This window comes from Trematomus bernacchii, unplaced genomic scaffold (genome assembly GCF_902827165.1).
Source record: "Trematomus bernacchii unplaced genomic scaffold, fTreBer1.1, whole genome shotgun sequence".
Taxonomy (NCBI): domain Eukaryota; kingdom Metazoa; phylum Chordata; class Actinopteri; order Perciformes; family Nototheniidae; genus Trematomus; species Trematomus bernacchii.
In genome coordinates this window covers 6510887-6531102 of record NW_022987869.1, presented here as the reverse complement: position 1 = coordinate 6531102, position 20216 = coordinate 6510887, and the positions used below count along the sequence as shown (strand labels likewise).

Below are 20216 nucleotides of genomic sequence, written 5' to 3'. Positions count from 1 at the left end.
TTGTGATAAAAGCAATAGCAATCAAAGAACAAATCAGAGATCTTGGTTCTAGACAATGTGTGACATTTGTTTAGTATTTGGTCAAAACACACAATCCTAGAAATAACTGATATAACTATAAATCACACCTAACAAATACATCAGAAACTGAAGATTAGCAAGGAGGTTCTGTAAATCTGCTGCTGTCCAGCATCAGAAGGTCAGACTCTCTCATGCAAAACATCTCAGTTGTTAGGTATTACCTAAAAAAAGGAATCTATGAAATTGTACATTTAGATTTCTTTTTCTCTGCTTCCTCTCTGGCCCTCCTGTCCTCCTCTTGTCTTAATCTCCTACTATTCTCATCCAATTGTCTTCTCTGAGCTTCTCTCAGCTTCTCCTCCTTTTCTATTACTCTCCTCCTCTCCTCATCCAATTCTCTTCTCTGAGCTTCTCTCAGTTGTTCCTCATCTTCTCTGTCTATCCTCCTCTCCTCCTCTATTTCTCTTCTCTCAGCTTCTCTCAGTTGTTCCTCATCTATTTTGTCTCTCCTCCTCTCCTCCTCTATTTCTCTTCTCTCAGCTTCTCTCAGCTTTTCATCTTCTCTCATTCTCTTCCTCTCCTCCTCCATTTCTGTTTTGTTACAGTCTCTCAGCCTTTGCTCATCTTCTCTCATTCTCCTCCTGTCCTCCTCCATTTCTATTTTGCGAGCTTCTCTCAGCCTTTCCTCCTCTTCTCTCATTCTCTTCCTGTCCTCCTCCATTTCTATTTTGCGAGCTTCTATCAGCCTGTCATCCTCTTCTCTCATTCTCCTCCTGTCCTCCTCCATTTTTATTTCATGAGCTTCTATCTGCCTTACTAACCTCTCACTATCCTCTTTGATTTTCTTAAATTGTTCCTCATGCTTTTTCTCTAATCTTTGTTCCATTTCCTCTTCCTGTTTGCGTATTTCTTCTTCTCTCTCTTCAAGGATTCTCTGTTTCTCCTCTTCTATGGCCCTCTCTGCCGCCTGGAACATTGCACTGGTGTAATGGCTTCCTTCGTTCTTATCTGTTATCTTTCTGATCTTGTCGAGCAGCTCTCTGACCTGAGAACGATCCTTCACCTTATTATTGAAGACGTGGTACTGGCCGTTACATCTGGCCACAAGTTCCTGCAGCTCTTCACTTTCCTTCAAGAACTCTTCGATAGGTGCTCCTTCGAGCTGGTCACTGTGAGTAAAGAGAACCATGCTGTATTTGTCTGCATCTCCTCCAAAGATTTCCTGAATCTTCTTCACTGTCTGCTTTTCTTCATCTGTGAATCTGCCCAGTCTGATGACGACCAGGAAGACATGAGGTCCAGGAGAAGCAAAAGAAATGCTCTGGCCAACATCGTTTTTGGTCTTCTCTTCATCAATCTTGGTGTCAAACAGACCAGGAGTGTCAATAACCTTAACTCTCTGTCCTTCAACTTCACCAAATGCATTAGAACAGTTTACAGTCAGAGATTTAGGAGAGAACTTTGATTTAAAGGACTCTTTTCCCAGAATGGTGTTTCCTGTGGCGCTCTTCCCAACTCCGGTCTTCCCCACCATCACAATCCGGAGTACATCGTTATTGTACGTGTTTGATTCTGATCGGAGGGCTGAAAACAATTAAGAAATATTTAGCAATCTAGGTATTTATAAAATGGTTAAACTACAACATGAACAATGTTGACAGTGAGGGGGGTGGGCTCAAGATGGTTTAATAATCTAAAACATGTCTAGAAGCTATGTCATTCAATTGATATTTTTTATTTATTCCTGTAGACGCTAGTGTTACCATAGAAAGCATTTATGAGGTGAATGGCAGGTTTGGTGATAAAGGCAAACTGTAAAAAAAAGTTTTTCCCCAAAATATGTAACAGTTTTTTTATTGTATTTCATAATTACAGGAAATCATATTAGAATTACAAGAATAAACGGTTTACTGAAATGTATGATGTATTTGAACTCAAACTGTGGAAATGGAATACATTATTTCTCTGTTTTATAGCAGTTTTTAAATGCGAATTTAACAAAACTAACCGTAAAAATAAATGATTTTCTGTTGGCAAAATTAGCTGCATTTTCTGTAATTTTACTAAAAAATACTTTTGTTATGGCTATTGTATAGTATTGACTATCCCATTATAGTAAAACAACTACATTTTAACACATTTTTGACTTGTATTACTTTGAGGATTGAATTGTTAAATATGTGAATTTCAGGTTATAGAAACTGTGTAAAACCATAGAGTTAAATACACAAAAAACTGACTGTTGGGTGTGAATTCCTACCAGAGCACAATACAGATATAAAATGATGCTATAACCCACAAGTAACAGACGTGTGGGTTATATAGGAGACATTTGTCTATGCCATCATAAATCTATAAACTAGCTAAATAAAATAGCTGTCAGCATTCACTGCAGGCAAACCTAATGTGACCATTCACTTGTGATTTCTAAGTAGAAGAAGACGAAGAAGAAGAAGATAGACTTTATTAATCCCTCAGAGGGAAATGTCTTCACCCACTCTGTTGTGTTTAAACACATTACACACACAGGGAGGATATACAAGCACTAACAGACAGAGTTCGGTGCATTCACAACCCAAGTAACATTGACCTGCTGATGTCTTTCAACACAAAAAAAGGAGGAAGTAGCTTTTAGAAATGTATCAATGGACTAAAATGTGTGACTTTAAAGGTCCCATGTCATGGCCATTTCTACTGATCATAATTCCATAATTGAGGTCTACTAGAATAGATTTACATTGTTCAATTTTCCAAAATCACATTGGTTTCTCATACAGCATCTCTGTATAGTATGTGTATTCACTCTCTGTCCTACACGCCTTGTTGGAGCTCCTGACCCCCCCTCCCTATGAGCCCACTGTGCTCTGATTGGTCAGCTTGCCCACTCTGTTCTGATGAGTTCACCCACAGTGGAACGTCAGTGATTATGTGTTACAATGGCGTTTGTTAGCAACCAGAAAATGACACCAGCAGTGGCGGCTGGTGGAAAATATTTTAGGTGGGGCTAAAAAAATTTGAGAAAAGACCCCTTAAATTATGACTTCTGGTGATGTTAGAGGGGGGAGGACAATTTGAGGCTTAAAAATATGAGAAGACTGATCAATACCTCCATAACTTCAGTGTGGTTAGCTATGAATCTTCCAAAACCTCCAAACACCTTGTCCTGGACATAGTTTCTACAGCATAAACTGTGCAACAGTACAGTAGGCCCACACAAACTGCAGAACACCGGGGCTTTGGGAACACTGATTTAATTCCCATTTAACCTGTTAAGGGGCTTTTTTCCAGCGTTTTTTTTCCTCACAAAACTGTATCTCAGGGCTTCTTAAAATGTAATAAACTATTCATGTGTCCTACTCAGAGGAAACGCAGCTAACTGATGATATGAACCATGTTTACCGAAACAATACACAAGTCTCACAAGAAGCGTCTAAATGAGCCCTGAGCGAAAAAATGCTAACGCGCTCTAGGTATAAATCAATCGATATACTTATCGGATATGCACAAACAAGCTTACAAACTGAGATTCCACATATTCTAGAAATATAAGTATCATCACTGAGCGATCAGAACTCGCGACAGGGGAAGCGAATACAGACATCACACAACGTAGCTTTAGGTAACAAAACACGGAGATATGCTCACCTTTTGCAGAATAACAATTCTGATCAAAAACGAGAAAAACGCATCTGAAGGTTAATCAATAGGTTAATCCAATGTGTCTGTCACTTTGAAAAATGATTGATGATCCATAATTCCATTTTTATGTCAAAAACGGAGTTTTCATTAGCTGCTAATGGTAGCTTCCAGAGTGTATGACAGCTTCCTGTTTTGTCTCCTTGGATACGAGTCCAAACAACTCACAGACTGCACCGGGCGCTCACGGAGGAGCCCTGTGACCATCAGATTTGACGACGCTGATTGGCTGAAATTATGTTTCGGCGGCATAGTTTAAAGATAGCAACAGTTGGCTTCTGCTGCACTTGCTGCACTCTCGTCTGGGCGCTGTGCATAGCGCCCAGACGAGAGAGAGTAATGATACACGGGCAAGGCCAGGCAGGAAACATGTGACTTATCAGTAACTTTAGACATCGTAACACAATTTTAAACGAGATTTTATTGTAGATTATACATTTTACTGATACCAATTATATAATATTTACCTTGTTTATTAAAAATAAAAATAAAAATAAAATATATATTTTTTAGTTTTTTTAATTTTTAATGTGGGAAGAGGGGGGGCGGCGCCCCTAGCGCCCCTATGGGCCGGCCGCCACTGGACACCAGTAATGACAAACAGATGAGAATGCTGCGTGGGGTCTGAGTGCCGTGTTGGCGGGACGTTGCGCGGCTCGCTGCCATGAGGAGCGGACAGTGTGAGCTGTATTACTGGTGTCGTTTTCCTGGTTGCTGGGGTGCTGAGGGGGCTGCAGCACCCCCATCTGCGAGGCTCCGCACCCCCCCCCGCAGCCCCAAACGCGTGTTTATGTATATCTATGTACAGAGAGACCACGCAGTAAGCACGCAGGAGGTGAAGAGCACGGCACGCGAGGAGAGGAAGCAGCACTTTGAGAGGTAACGGTAAAAACTATTTATCAACGGATTCAAAACACTCAAGACTTAAAACATTGCAAACGTCAAAGTCCTAACTATGGTATACATTTTGATAAACGACCGAAAACAAAGTAATGTTAGCTAGGTAGCAGCTAGCTATCTATGGTAGCAGCTAGCTACCCTGCTGTGAAAGTGAGTTGTCCAATGCCATGCAAGGTGTTTTTTTTTTTAATGGTGCGCAAGATGTATGCTGGAGTGGCTGAGCGTGATGTGCAGTGAATGTGAGTTACTTTTTCGCAATATTATTTAATAAATAGTTTAGCTAGCTAACTAGCATACATTGTCACTAACTCCTAATGTTAGCTTAATCCTTAGTTTTATAATAGATTTATTCGTGGGCATAATGTTACACACCTTCACATTATCCATATATTTTAGATCCTATGTTAAGGCTATAAACAGAGGTGGGAGAAGTACTCAGATACTGTACTTGAATAAGAGTAGACGTACTCAGGTCTTATACTTGAGTATTAGTAGAAGTACCAGAGTGTAGGAATACTATGTTGACTTGCAAGTAAAAGTCCTGCATTCTAAATGTTACTCAAGTTAAAGTAGAAACAGTTTTATCATCAAAATATAGTTAAAGTACCAAAAGTAGGAGTAGTCATTGTGCAGAAGTACTTATGGGGCAGAAGTACTAAGTCGAAAAACATTATCAATACTCTAGTAAAGTAAAGAACAAATACCTCAAAAGTGTAACTAAGTACAGTACTTGAGTAAATGTACTTAGTTACTTTACACCTCTGGCTATAAAGATATAAAGACAAAGTCTTGCAAAGATGCTTGAAAGGACAGTGCTGCTAAAATTATAAACTGACTGCTTCACATTTAAAATAAATGCATAAATATATTCTATTAGATGTGACTCTTTCATGTTGTTGTTATTATTACCACTGCTTCTTTAGTTATTTAGTGGGAATGCTGTTAACAGCATTCCAACTATCTGTTCTTCTACGCACAAAATTCTTTATTATTATTCCGCCCGTTATTTTGCCGGTCTTCTTCTCCCGCATTGAACATCGCAGAAATTCCGTTCAAACATCAAAACGTTCAGCTCGGTCAGGAATCGATGGCTATTACTTTTCTCATTCATAACTTTCATAATTCCAGAGATACATCCCATAATTCATCACATTTTTAACCATTGAAGTCAATGGAGAAATTCTTCACACTTCAACAAATCTTCATGCGACTTCAACTGCTAACTCATTCATACTTTCACTCATTCCAACTTTAAAATGTTAAACATCTTTCCGACATTATTCGTGTAACACAACTTTTAAATCTGATTCTTACTTTTAGAGATATTAAACATTGTTCAGACCTTGGTAAAGAGGCTTTCTTCAGATTTTAACATTAACTAGAGTGCGTGATGTCACAGCTAGAGTGTACGAAATCTTGAAATTTGTCTTCATATTTTTTTTTAAACTGCCATAATTCCCAAACCCTACATTCTTGAGACATAATTTTTCATGACAAACGTCATCCTATACTGCTGTGCTGAGGAGGTTTTGCACCGGGGATAACGCGGAGAGACCGGAGCGCCTCCACGTTTCGGGCCTGCTTGCGCGCCTATCCGGATGCTGTGCTGGTCTGGGAAAATGGCCCCTATCGTGATTCTGCTATGCCTGTTAGCTATTTTGGACAATGAGAAGTTCTCTCGTCATCCTGAGAAGTCGACTGGATTCAGGTCTGTTCTACCTCCCGCAGTGGACATCCCCTGTAAAGGTTCGGATGTGTTACACAAACAATTACCGGATGCCTTGTCACAGACAATCTGCTCGACAAAATATGTTTGTCTTTTTTGTTGATGATGGTTCTTCAGGACTGCTTCTTAAGCTCAAATCACACTCTTGCAGACTTTTCCGGTGATTCTAAAGTAGATGACAATGTATGTGTGTCGTTTAAGAGGAAAAGATGCCTGTTTTTTGTTGTTGTTATTACTGTCAGGAAATGTACAACCTAACCCTGGTCCGCCCAGTAGTAGTAGTCAGATCGCTACTCCTGCTGATTTTAAAGCTAGGTCTGGGTTGGGTTTCATCCATTTGAATGTGCGCAGTCTGTTAGGTAAACTAGATTTTGTTCGCATTTGGGCAAGCTCGACTGACGCTGACGTCATTGTTTTATCAGAAACATGGCTAAATAAAACTATTTTGGCCTCTGACATATCCTTAAATGGTTATAATATGTATCGTTCCGACCGGCCTAATAAAGGTGGTGGCGTTGCCATTTATGTTAAGAATAAGTTCAGTGTAACCACAGTAGTTTCCAAATCTATCAGTAAGCAATTCGAATTTTTAGCCTTAAATATAGAAGTGGCAAAGGGGCAACAGGTCATGGTGGTGGGCTGTTACAGACCCCCCTCAGCTGTCAAGGACTCCTTGTCTTCGCTAGCAAATCTTTTATCTAAACTTGACTACAAGGAAATAGTGCTGCTTGGAGATTTTAACTGGGACTGGTTAACTGCAGTATCAGAGGATTTTAAAAACCTTTGTATCTCTTTAAATGTTACTCAGATTGTTGACAGTCCTACTCGCCCTAACATTAAGTCCCCTAATAAATCCTCCCTAATTGATCTCATTCTAACTAATGTTCCCTATAAATACTCATCTGTGGGAGTATTTGCGAATGATGTGATTGATCACTGTGTTGCAGCCACAATTAGGGACACTAAGGTCCAAAAGGTTAAACATCGTATTATTATTAAGAGAGACATAAAACATTTTGTGGAGCAGGGTTTTGTACATGATCTGTTTGGGTTTGAATAGGGATTCAGGTAGGACTGTATAGGGCACACTGGGCTCACAGGGAGGGGTGGCAGGAGCTCCAACAAGCCGTTTAGGACAGAGAGTGAATACCAGTGAATACACATACTTTACAGAGATGCTGTATGAGAAACCAATGTGAGTTTGGAAAATTGCACAGCATAAATCTATTTTAGTAGACCTCAACAATGGAATTATGATCAGTAGAAATGGCCATGACATGGGATCTTTAAACAAATCATTATGTTGTACAAAACAACCAAAAAGAAATAACTAATTCAAATAATAACACAGGTCCTGCTCAGAACCATTCAGGATTTGGTTTCTAAATAAGAGTTTCAGTTTAGATAAAGTTGCACGGTATTTCAGCTCATCATTACAGTTATTCCACAGATGAACATCTTCTGTTGTGATGCAATGAAGTTTGGAATTTGTTCGTATAAATGCAGTTTCCTCTCAACATGTTTTCTCTCTGTGTGAAAAGTCCCTGGACATTATGAGGTAATTGTTCCGCAGGCTGAGGAGGTTCAACATGGACTCCAGGATACTCTGCATCTTCTACCGGTGCACCATAGAGAGGATCCTGACTGGCTGCATCATGGCCTGGTACGGCAGTGCAATCATATTCCATTTACTTGCACTATTTTGTCTGTTTTATTTGTTCTATGTTCTATATATATGTTGCACTGTTGGAGGAGCCTGTGACTTCAGTTTTTCATTGACATATCTGCACTGAAGCTAAGCTACAAATGACAATAAAGCCTTGAATCTTGAATTTACGGCATTTTTTCTAAATAACAACAGTAATCTTCTGTCGTTAAGCTTTTTTTTTATCATTTAAAAAAATATGTATTCTGTTTTTTTAGAGGTGTATGACTGAAAAATATTTCATGGAATTATAAAAACCTTTCTTGTAAAATTACAGATTTCTTTGGCAAACAACGTGATAGTTTATGTAAACTAAGGCTTTTGCAAAGTAAAATGACTTTCTTTTCTTTGTGTTTTACTTGTAAATGGTCTTAGATATACGGTACTCTTTCGTAATAATAAAAGTAATTTTCCGTATTTTAGCTTTTCTTTATCATTTTTTAAAGATAATTATTCTGTTTTTTAGAGGTTTATGACTCTATTCTAACAAATAATATATGTTAAAAGAAAAATATTTCATGTAAAATTACAGTAATAGAGGCTACTTGTGGTAAGGTAAGTTACTGTTTTTTTACATGTCATCTTTTACAGTGTAGTTAGTCTGTCAATGTCAAGTGATTCACCTTGAAGGGACCGTGTTTGTTTTTTCTTTACCGGAGCAAGAGAGAGGCAGCATGATGAACAAAAATACTGGAAATTAAAATCAAACTAAATGGTAATCTTGCCTGGATGTTTGACTTCTTAACTGCCTGTGTACAACCTGAACTGAAATGGTGCAGCAGTGGCCTCTAGCTGTACATTTTTTTGAATGAGAAAACCTTTTTTATAAATAGTCACCACAACATGTTTAGGTTCATACTTCTACAAATTACCCCATTTTGTGCCTAAAACTTTTAAGGGTATAAGTTGCCTTTAGTTATGATCAGGAGCCCAAAGACACTTCTGACTGGCTACCCCTAAATATTCGTATTATTCTTAGTAAGTTTCATGTAGTCTTGCGAAGAATGTAATACAAGCAAGTAAAAGCAGTCTCGTATTCGCAAAATCATCCAGGCTCTTAAAATGGTTGGAATTTAAGAAATATTAATTTTGTATTAACTGTTTTGATCTGTTCATTAATAGGAAATATATCAAGGTACCTATCCATCTATAAATCTGTATTTAGATAAGTTGCAATCATCATTAACAATACAATTTATTCACTTACCAAGTTGGGCATGTTTGCTGTCCATAGTTGGTTATGGAGGGAGGAGCTGGTCTGCTGCTGAGCTGAAGAAGTGAAGTTAGTCTGCAGCAACACTTCCTTAAATACAGACTTTATGTAACAAACCACACCCACACACACTGCTGACATCACAGTCGAAAGTCCAGGTATGATCGGATGATTTATACAGATGTAGCACCTCATTTCAGACGCCCCTACCGATGTGGGGCCGTGATGGGCACGGCGTGGGCCCTCGCTGAAAGGAAAACCCCCCGCATGAATTGATACGCCCCCTTGATAAATTATAAGGAAACCAGCTGCAATGGATCATGGATCCACCAGGGGGAGCAGTGATTAAAAAGCTGACACACTGGAACTCATGTGACATAAACAGCTGATAGATATAGCGGATCTTTGTTAAGATCCATATGTCACGGATAGGATCATATTCTGTGCTAAATAAGAGACATGTAGTCATTTACAAAACATCACCTTGTTTTTATTGAACAAAATAATGTTGTGATATCAGCCATTAATGTTCTTTACATATCAGCATTCACCCGTTCACACACATTCATAGTTTCACGGCTGTTTTTTTTCTCAGCTCTTCAATGATCGTTGGAATTTGTTGATTCACGCCCTTTATTGTTCTGTTTTTAGCACAGCTTGAATATCCAGTCCAGCTGCATGTTCATTGTTCATTTAGATAACTATAAACAGCAAACCTGGTTCACCCTCCCATCAGCATTTACAATAAATGCCACCTGTTCTTTAAAATGCCACCACAAGTGCCCATACAGAGCAGTAGTTGTAGTTGTAGCTCGTAGTGTGTGTTTGCAACATGAGGTAAAATAGATATGTTTAAAGATGTTGTGTAAGCTTTCAAATCATTTCTGAGTTACTGTACTTTTAAATAAAACAACACTAGAATACAGAGTATTTTAATAATCTGAAAAGCAGCTAAACAAGAAAACACTGTACCACAGGCCTTCTGCCAACTTTGTGGGTGGATGTACAAGGCAAGGCAAGGCACATTTATTTATATAGCACCTTTCAACACAAGGCAATTGGGCAAGGCAAGTGCTGTAAAAAATGAAAGACATTAAGAGCATTAAGAAACATATTATGAAATGGCATTTAAAAACACTAATTTAAAAGCAAAGATAATAAAACATGAATAACTCATGAATTAAAGTTACAGTGCAGTGTAAGATTCGAATAGTTCAATTAAAAGCAATGGCAAAAAGAAAAAGTCTTCAGCCTGGATTTAAAAGTAGTCAGAGTTGCAGCGGACCTGCAGGTTTCTGGGAGTTTGTTCCAGATATTTGGAGCATAATAACTGAACTTCTCCATGTTTAGTTCTGACTCTGGGGACAGAAAGCAGACCAGAAGACCTGAGAGATCTGGATGGTTCATAATTTAGCTGGAGGTCAGAAATGTGTTTTGGGCCTAAACCATGCAATGCTTTATAAACCAGCAGCAGTATTTTTGAAATAAATGTCTTGGACACACAGGAAGCCAGTGTAAAGACTTCAGAACTGGAGTGATGTGATCCACTTTCTTAGTGTTAGTGAGGACTCGAGCAGCGGCGTTCTGAATTAGCTGCAGCTTTCTAATAGATTTAGTTGTGAGACCCGTGAAGACACCATTACAATAGTCGAGTCTACTGAAGATAAAAGCATGGACAAGTCTTTCCAAATCCTGCTGTGACATTATTCTTTTAATCCTCGATATATTCTTAAAGTGATAGTAGGCTGATTTACAGTAGTAACTGTTTTAATGTGACTGTTGAAACTCAGGTCAGAGTCCATGACTACACCTAGATTTCTGGCTTTATCTGTTGTTTTGAACATTGCAGACTGAAGCTCAGCGCTGACTTTTTACCTCCGTTTTATCTTTATTTAATTCGAGAAAGTTCTGACACATCCAATCATTGATTTGTTTAACGCACTTTCTCAATGCTTGAATTGGAGCATAGTCTCCTGGTGAAATGGTTATGTAAATGTGGGTGTCATCAGCATAGCTATGGTAACTTATTTTGTTGTTTTTCATTATTTGAGCCATTGGTAGCATGTAGATGTTAAAGAGAAGAGGCCCCAGGATGGAGCCTTGAGGAACCCCACATGTCATATTTGTCAACTCAGATGTGTAGTTACCTATAGAAACAACGTTTTTTCTGTCCTTTAACCTCTTACGCACCGCCCCCCCGGTACAGGAAACAACGTCTAAGGAATCTTAATATTTAATAAACTATGAATGTTTTTATATCCATGTAACGGGAAGAAACTCAGCTAACTGATCTTTTTAATTTTCTTTTCCAAAAAAACCCCACAATGCTAACACTCAGCCTCTGAATTAGCCACGAGCGAAAAAATGCTAACCTATCACTGCACCTAAACTCACTCATAACTCCCTTATTACTTATCCTAGATGCACAGCCATTCCGTCGATTAGCATCGTCTGGAGACACAGAATCGATGGGTGCCCACCTCAACACTCAGTGATAAACATTTGCGATTCTATAAACGAAAACGTACATCAAAACATGTGGCGCTAGGTAGCTACAAACGCTAACATGGCTTACCTTGGTCAAAACTGGTCTTCAATGGCATTAAAACGATAAAGAAACAATGCTGCAGTTAATCCATAGGTTAATCCAATGTGTCTATGTCCTCTTTGAAATGATTTCTGATAATTCATAAGCAATAAAACTGCTTTTTCGTTTCCAGATGTCAGAGCGAGAGATCGCTTCACTCTGGTGCAAGCCCCCACCGTTTGTTTTCACAATGAGTGTGTGTGGGGGACTCCCCCTTCGATTCTATTGGCTCTAACGGTCAGAAAGAGGTGTCAACCATCAAAATCGACCAATGGGTTCCCAGAGATATGAAAAAAAAAAACATTTTCACCCAAATCTCCTCAGAGGTGGAGTGTTTTTTGGCTAAACCTCTCAAAAAGGTCAAATGTCACTTGTTTTGCATCAATCTTGATACAGGGTACTTATTATATGTTGTACTTTGGATTCCTAAAGCTTTTAGTCTACTAACCCATCATCCAAGGGTAGTTTTCACTATAAGTAAAAAAGAATTTTTGGACGGACACTATCATTTACAGTTATATCTCTCACAGGCTCCGCCCTCTACTGGACTCTATGGGTACTACCTTATCCTGCGTGCATTCTCCCACTGAGACTTCTATAGACGTAGCCGGCCTAGGGCGGGCCTACCTGAATGCGCGCGCATCACACCGTATTAAAGGAGGCCTCGCCTCCTGACTATCATCCTTTTTCTCTTCAGCAGCGGAAGTGATTCCACGAGCTTCGAGACGATTGAGAAAGAGAGAGTAAAGTGTAGGACCTGCCCGAAATGCCCGAATCTAATTACCCTTCTGCTTCTCGTCCTTGGGGCCTGACCACGCGGTGGGTAATATGGGCCCGACGCCGACATGCCCAGACTGCCAGATGATCCTGCGGCTCACACGAGAGCATCGTGGGCAGCACTTCCTGGCGAGGGCTACCCCGCAGGAGGAGACGGAGGATCTGGAGCTCGACGTCGTGGACGTAGGCGATTCGGGGAGCGAGGTGACGTCGTCCCAGTTCTCCCTTCCATGGGACCAGGCGGGCTTGGTTGCGATGGAGGACGAGGACGATGCCTCGCTGACCGGAGGTCCAACTCTCAGGTCTGCGCGGACCGATTTCCCGGCGGTGATGACTCTGGCGGCGGACCATGTAGGCTTACCGCTCCCCCCACTGCTGCCACCGAGGCCTGTAAACCGCCTGAGATTTACGGCCCGGTGCGTCCGGCGCAGCTGACCTTCGTTTCGGCCCAGCTGCCAGAGGTATGGTGGTGTGTGGAGGCGACATGGCAGCAGCCATTAAAAACGAAGGCCCCGATAGCCGCCATGGCGGGTATCGTTAAGGTGGTGGATCGCTCAGACACGACATGTCCAGGTGTGCCCCCACACCCCTCGATGAGAGCCTGGCGGCCCATCTGCTTCCGCGGCTGGTTGGGCGGAGGGTAAACGTCCTCTGCCCCCGCTGCCCCGGGACCGAGACACCTGGAATATCTGGATAAGTTGTTCAAGCTTGGTACGCAGATGGCGGCTGCGGCCGATAATCTTGGCGTGTTGGCGTCTTCCTGATCACCCCTCAGGCAGACGCCCCCGCCCTCCCGTCTCAGGACGAGAGCGATTATTCGGACCGCGCTGTTAGTCAGATGAATAATCTGATTTATGGCGTGGCCACCGCAGCAGGGCGGATGATTTCCCTGGCCACAGTGGCGTCTCGTCACGTGTGGCTAGGACTCACGGCCCTTTCTAAGAAGGACCGAGAAGATCTCCTCGGAGCCCCCGTGTCCACGGAGGAGCTCTTTGGGTCGGTCTCCTCGGTCACCCAGCGCTTCAGCCGCCTAGAGGAGGAGAGAGTCCAGCTTAGCCGCATGCTACCGTTGGTTCCTCCTCAGGCCCCGATACGTGTCCCCCCGTGTTGCCTTGCAGCGGAGGGAGCGTAGTGCGACAGTGAAGCGGAGGGAGAGGCGCCTGCACGGGGGTCCCGTAGCTGCGGCGCCTTCCACCTCTACGGCCCACCCCGTGGCACCGGCATACCGGCAGTCACGGGGAAGGGCTGCCCGACCGAGGCAGGCTCCGCAACAGCAGAGAGCACCCGGGTGGGGAGCTCCATCTTCGCGGAGTTGTCTAGCGGGGGGAGGTAGCGCCTCGGTGGGGGGAGAGATTCCCTCTACGCGAGGGCGAATCCCGCCTCCTCCCTGTTTAATGCCCAGATCCCCGTTAAGACCTTTAAAAATAAAGATGGTGTTGATCTGTATCCAAGTCTGAGTGTCCTTTGTTTCCACAATACACTTGCACATGTTGATGACTGTACAAATTCCCCACTCGCCGCCCCAGCTATAGCTCCCGTTAGGGAGGAGGCTAGTGGGAGTGCGCAGATGAGAGTGATAAACCGCAGGCAGCACTGTTATAGTGCGGTGCGGGTACAGGGACATTATGGCCGACGTTTTTCTGTTAGAAAACATTCTATGCCTGAAGCTAAGTCTCCAAATAATGCTGTTTACTATAGTGATAGGGGCTGCATTATAGCAACGCCCGCACTTGTAAAGAGGCGCGTGGAGGTGCGTTCAGGGGCCTTAGTAAAACACACTACGCCTGTAAAAACTCCGGTTGATGCTGTTTTCCATAGTGAGGAAAATAGCATTATGATGGAGCGTGCGCTCACACGTGTGCGTGCGGCGGTGCCTTCAGGGTCCTCTATAGATAATCGGCCCTTTCTGCTTCGACCCCCCACGGGCAAATCTTCCCTTTACGGGGAGTTTTGCGGCGGAGTGGGTCATCAGAGAGTATCACAACTTTATAGCTGCGGCCCCACAGCTGAGGGCTTGACCATTAACACAATGTTATGGGGAATGGAAACTCAGTGTTACGGTTTTGTATTTATGTTTTCATTTTCCACCTTTTGTTTTTAAATGTTTTCCTCCTTGTGTCTTCTCTGTTCCTTCTTCCTGTGTTTGCCTTCCTGTCGTTAGTTTCCCTGGTGTGTCTGATTGTCTGATTGTGTTCACCTGTTGCCCTTGTGTTTCTGCCTCCCTTACCCCAGCTGTGTCTTGTCTTGTGATTACCCCTCTCTGTATTTAGTCTTGTCTTCCCCTGTGTGCCTTGTCGGTTCATTGTTGTTTTTTCCTGTCCCCCTCCTGTTGGCTCTCATTCCTAGTGCTACCCTTGCTATCAGCTTTGTAAATAAAGCTCATTTTTTGTTTCTAGACCTGTTGCCTCTTTTTGTAGTCTGCAGTTGGGTCCTACCTTTTCCACGCTACCTAACAGAATGCACCGACCAGAAATGGACCCAGCAGACAGCTTGTACGAGGTGACGTACAATTTAACATGCTTGAGGAATGACTTTCGATATGCCTCCAGTAGTGAAGAGAGGCAGTCTATCATTTCTACGGCACGCCAAGAAGTAACCTCAAGGCCCTGGTTAACGGAGTTACTACCCGAGTGGATTGAGGACCTTTTTGGTAGCGTTGAGGTCAAACCTGTTTCCCGGCCTGCTAGCTCCAGGCATGCTAGCCTCCTGCCTCCCAGTTCCCGGCCTGGCACCGTACGTCTCGGTGTGTTCCGTCTGGAGTCAGCCCCTGCTTCTTCCCCATTTCCTGCTCCTGTCCAGGAGCCGTTCTCGGGTACTCGTCTGGCTTTTGGAGGTCCAAGGAGCCTCCAAAAGGCTCATAAGAGGAGGAGTCGCAAGTCCAGGCTAGCAGCCCGAGCCCCAGAAGCCATGCTTTGGGCTCCAGTACAGGCCCCAGCAGCCATGGTTCCGGCTTCAGTACCAGCCCACACAGCCATGGTTCCGTGCTCCAGTGCCGGCCCACACAGCCATGGTACCGTGCTCCAGTACCATCCCACACAGCCATGGTTCCGTGTTCCGGTTCCGTGCCCAGCAGCCATGGTGCCTGCTCTAGTACCGGCCCACTCCAGCCCCCCGTGTTTTGTCAGTGGTTCGGCCCACTCCAGCCCCCCGTGTTTTGTCAGTGGTTCGGCCCACTCCAGCTCCTCGTCTCCTGTTGGCTCTCCGGCCGACGCCAGCCCCCCGTGTCCTGTTGGCTCTACGGCCGACGCATACCCCATGTCCTGTACCGTTGGAGGTCCCGCCGACTACTCTTCTGCCGGGGGTCCTGCCAACCCTATGTCCTGTGCCGTTGGAGGTCCCGCCGACTACTCTTCTGCCGGGGGTCTTGCCAACCCTATGTCCTGTCCCGTTGGAGGTTCCCGCCGACTACTCTCCTGCCGGGGGTCTTGCCAACTCCATGTCCTGTCCCATTGGGGGTCCCGCCGACTACTCTTCTGCCGGGGGTCCTGCCAACCCTATGTCCTGTGCCGTTGGAGGTCCCGTCGACTACTCTTCTGCCGGGGGTCTTGCCAATCCTATGTCCTGTCCCGTTGGGGGTCCCGCCGACTACTCTTCTGCCGGGGGTCTTGCCAATCCTATGTCCTGTCCCATTGGGGGTCCCACCGACTACTCTTCTGCCGGGGGTCTTGCCAACCCTATGTCCTGTGCCGTTGGGGGTTCCGCTGAGGGTCCTGCCAACTCCACGTCCAGTATCGTTGGGGGTCCTGCCGACACCTGTTCCGCTGTGGGTCCTGCCAACCCCACGTCCAGTATCGTTGGGGGTCCTGCCGACACCTGTTCCGCTGTGGGTCCTGCCAACCCCATGTCCTGTCCCGTTGGGGGTCCCGCCGACTACTGCTCCGCCGGGTTTCCTGCCAACACCAGATCCTGTCCTGTTGGGGGTCTCGCCGACACCTGCTCCGCCAGATTTCCTGCCTACACCATATCCTGTCCTGTTGGGGGTCCCGCCGACACCTGTTCCGCCGGGGGTCCTGCCAGCTCCATGTTCTGTTCTGTTGGGGGTCCCGCCGACACCTGTCCCGCCGGGGGTCCTGCCAACTCTGTGTCCTGTCCTGTTGGAGGTCCCGCCGACACCTGTTCCACCGGGGGTACTGCCAACTCTGTGTCCTGTTCCGTTGGGGGTCCAGTCGACACAAGCCCTTGCTCCATCCGGGGTCCCATTGACACCAGCCCATGTCATGTTCAGGATCCCGTCTACGCCTGTCTCGTCGGCTCCGGTTCCTGTCCGGCCGATACTGGGTCCTGCCCGTCCTCCAGAGTTGTCCCGTCAGCACCTTCCTGCCCGGCCTCTGGAGCTGTCCCGTCAGCGCCTTCCTGCCCGGCCTCCGGAGCTGTCCCGTTGGCGCCTTCCTGCCCGTCCTCCGGAGCTGTCCCGTCATGGCCTTCCTGCCCGTCCTCCGGAGTTGTCCCGTCAGCACCTTCCTGCCCGGCCTCCGGAGCTGTCCCGTCGGCGCCTTCCTGCCCGTCCTCCAGAGCTGTCCCGTCACCGCCTTCTTGTTCGCCCTCGAGCCCAGCCCCCTGAGTGCCGTGGTCTTCGCCGAGCCCGGCCTCCTGAGTTCCCCAGCCGCGGTCTTCGCCCTCGGGCCCGGCCCCCTGACTCTTCCGGCCGCTGCCTTCGCCCTCGAGCCCGGCCCCTTGGGTTCCCCAGCCGTGGTCTTCGCCCTCGGGCCCGGCCTCCTGACTCTTCCGACCGCTGCCTTCGCTCTCATGCCCGGGCCCCTGAGTTCGCCCGCTGTGGCCTTCGCCCCTTTTTGGACTCTGCCTTGCCCCCGGGCCGTCCGCCCGGGACCCCTTCCGGGCCCGTCCTCCGGACCCCCTCCACCCACCCTTTTGGTCCTGGTTGTGCGTCCCTCCTCCGGGCCCCCTCCGCCCACCCTTCTAGAGGTTTTGGACTTTTGGGGGTTTTCTTGGGACGTCTGGAATCCGTCCCTTGAGTGGGGGGTTCTGTTACGGTTTTGTATTTATGTTTTCATTTTCCACCCTAGGCCGGCTACGTCTATAGAAGTCTCAGTGGGAGAATGCACGCAGGATAATGTAGTACCCATAGAGTCCAGTAGAGGGCTCCGCCTGTGCTTATATAACTAGTGTTACAATACGTAACCCCCCGTTTTTTACTATGTAAAATCTGAATTTTCTTTAAAATAAAAAACATCTATATTGATTCTGACTTTTCTACATCCAACTCACAGGTTTATCATTACTTTGAGAAAAAAGATTATTTATGTAACCCTTTTAGAAGGGAAGATATGGTCATTTGTTCTGGGAATGTCATTTTCGAGCCTGAGACCTGAAAAACAGGCTCAGGGCTTGACAGGTTCATTTCTACTATTTTTCATGCCTCAGGCTCAAAAATGACATGCCCAGAATGAATGACTATATCTTCACTTCTAAAAGGGGTATATGAATTATTTGTTTAATAAAAGCAAGGATACATATGTGAGTTGGCTGTAGAAGTGTCATAATACAATATAGTTGTTGCTGTGTCAGAGTAAATTCAGATGAAACATAGTAAACAAATGTAAATTCTAATCTCCGCCTAAAGAAAAACCCATTACTTAAAGTGAAAATCACCCTTGAACAGTGGCGGCCGGCCCATAGGGGCACTAGGGGCGCCACCCCCCCTCTTCCCACATGTTTGATTGTCATTAAAAATTAAAAATAAATAAAAAAATATATTTAAAAAAAAATTATATTTTTATTTTTATTTTTATTTGTAATGAACAAGGTAAATATTATATAGTTGCTATCAGTAAAATGTATAATCTACAATAAAATCTCGTTTAAAATTGTTTTACAATGTCTAAAGTTACTGATAAGTCACATGTTTCCTCCTGTCCGCAGCGTGTATCATTACCCTCTCTCGTCCGGGCGGTAAGAAAGGAGCCCTCAGCCAGAGCAGCAGCAGCCAACAAGCTGACTGTTGCTATCTGTAAACTATGCCGCTGAAACATAATTTCAGCCAATCAGCGTCGTCAGATCTGATGCTCAAATGGCGCCCTGTCAGCGCCCTGGCCTGTGTGTCTGTGAGTTGTTTGCACTCGTATCCAAGGTGACGCTACAATAGTTGTTGAGGATGGCTGCGTCTGCAGGTGGAGAATCCGGTGCTAGTGGATCGCCGGAGCTGTAGATTAACATTTACATGCTTATTGTAGTTGTAAGGGCAATGCCTGTAGCACCATGGAGCATATGTGTAGGCTGGACCTGTATTTTACAGAAAAGGAGTGAGCAGAGGGTCGAGTTGTCGATTCTTGTTCAGTTTTCATCTTCCTCACCCTCTCAGACTTTGAGTTGTGCGCGCTGCTAAAGAGACGTGCTACCATGGAAACCAAACAATGGTGTAGCTGTATTAAAGTCCGAGTGGAAACAGTCGTGAGTAAATCTGATTTTGTCAGAAATCGGGAGAAATGCGGGAGAAATATGACCCCGGGAGGAAAACGGGAGAGGGCAATGAAATCGGGAGTCTCCCGCGAAAATCGGGAGGGTTGGCGAGTATGACACACACACACACACACACACACACACACACAGGCGCACACGTATTTAGTCTCCTGATTTTAAATGGGAATTAAATAATTTGAGTGTTCCCAAAGCACCAGTGTTCTGCAGTTTGTGTGGGCCAACTGTACTGTTGCAGAGTTTTGGAAGATTCATAGCTAACCACACTGAAGATTATGGATTATCTCATATTTTTAAGCCTCAATTTGTCCTCCCCCCCTCTAACATCACCAGAAGTCATCATTTAAGGGGTCATTTCTCAAAAATGTCTTCCGAGGGATAAGGGAATGCTCTGGTTTTTGGACAAAATTAACATGGGATCACTCCCGTCACCGGACGTACTTCGTCTCACTGGAATAGTAACGGTCATAGTGAATATAAAATCGTCCCCATGTATCCGGCCAATGACGGGAGAGTTTTGAAAGAGACAAAACACTGTTCCATACATTTAAAAACACTTAAACAATTAAACAATGTTTACCTGCCAACAAGCAGCAGTGTGCTGTCATTTCAAACATGTTACCCCACTGTTTAACACAGTTTTACCTGTGTTTTGAAGACTCTTTCCTGGGTCAATGTGTCCTCTTTCTCCCCCCCTGGGTGTGTGTGAGACAAGTGAAGTGAGTCAGCCTGCCAACAAGCAGCAGTGTGCTGTCATTTCAAACATGTTACCCCACTGTTTAACACAGTTTTACCTGTGTTTTGAAGACTCTTTCCTGGGTCAACGTGTGCTCACCAGGGGCACGAGAATACCCTCCACAGAAGGGGTCGTGGTTCCGTGAAGAAGGCCGAATTTGGGTGCTCATAGGCAGCCTGCTGCAGAGTCATTTTCAGGCTCCTCTCCACAATTGTCCCCCTAAAATGATTTAAAATCATTATTTTTGCATTTAAATGCATTTATTCTATCATTTATATGGTTCCCCAACACAATGCACATAGTCTGGAGCTCACTGGGGTCCTGCATATAATTTAATCAGGCGTTTTAACACTTTTTCCCATGAAAATGATTTTTAATCACTATCATGGGGCTATGAAAATAAAATTCCGGGTAATGCAG

At 44.6% G+C, this 20216-nt stretch overlaps 1 protein-coding gene across 1 annotated transcript; it reads right to left on the bottom strand.

Moving 5' to 3' along the window:
• Positions 1–256: 256 nt before the first annotated feature.
• On the bottom strand, positions 257–9280 carry LOC117469226 (GTPase IMAP family member 9-like). Its single transcript, XM_034113608.1, has 2 exons — positions 9256–9280; positions 257–1605 (listed from the first exon to the last, which is right to left on the bottom strand). Exons 1-2 carry the CDS (start codon positions 9278–9280, stop codon positions 257–259), a joined length of 1374 nt encoding a protein of 457 aa, XP_033969499.1.
• Between the last annotated feature and the right edge of the window lie 10936 nt (positions 9281–20216).

What these genes read in the sequence shown, in the direction of transcription:
- LOC117469226 (XM_034113608.1), bottom strand. Translation starts at nt 9,280, where the DNA reads ATGGACAGCAAACATGCCCAACTTG. An exon ending in CAGCAAACATGCCCAACTTG is followed by an intron (nt 1,606 to 9,255) that starts GTAAGTGAATAA and finishes AATTGTTTTCAG; the next exon opens with CCCTCCGATCAGAATCAAAC.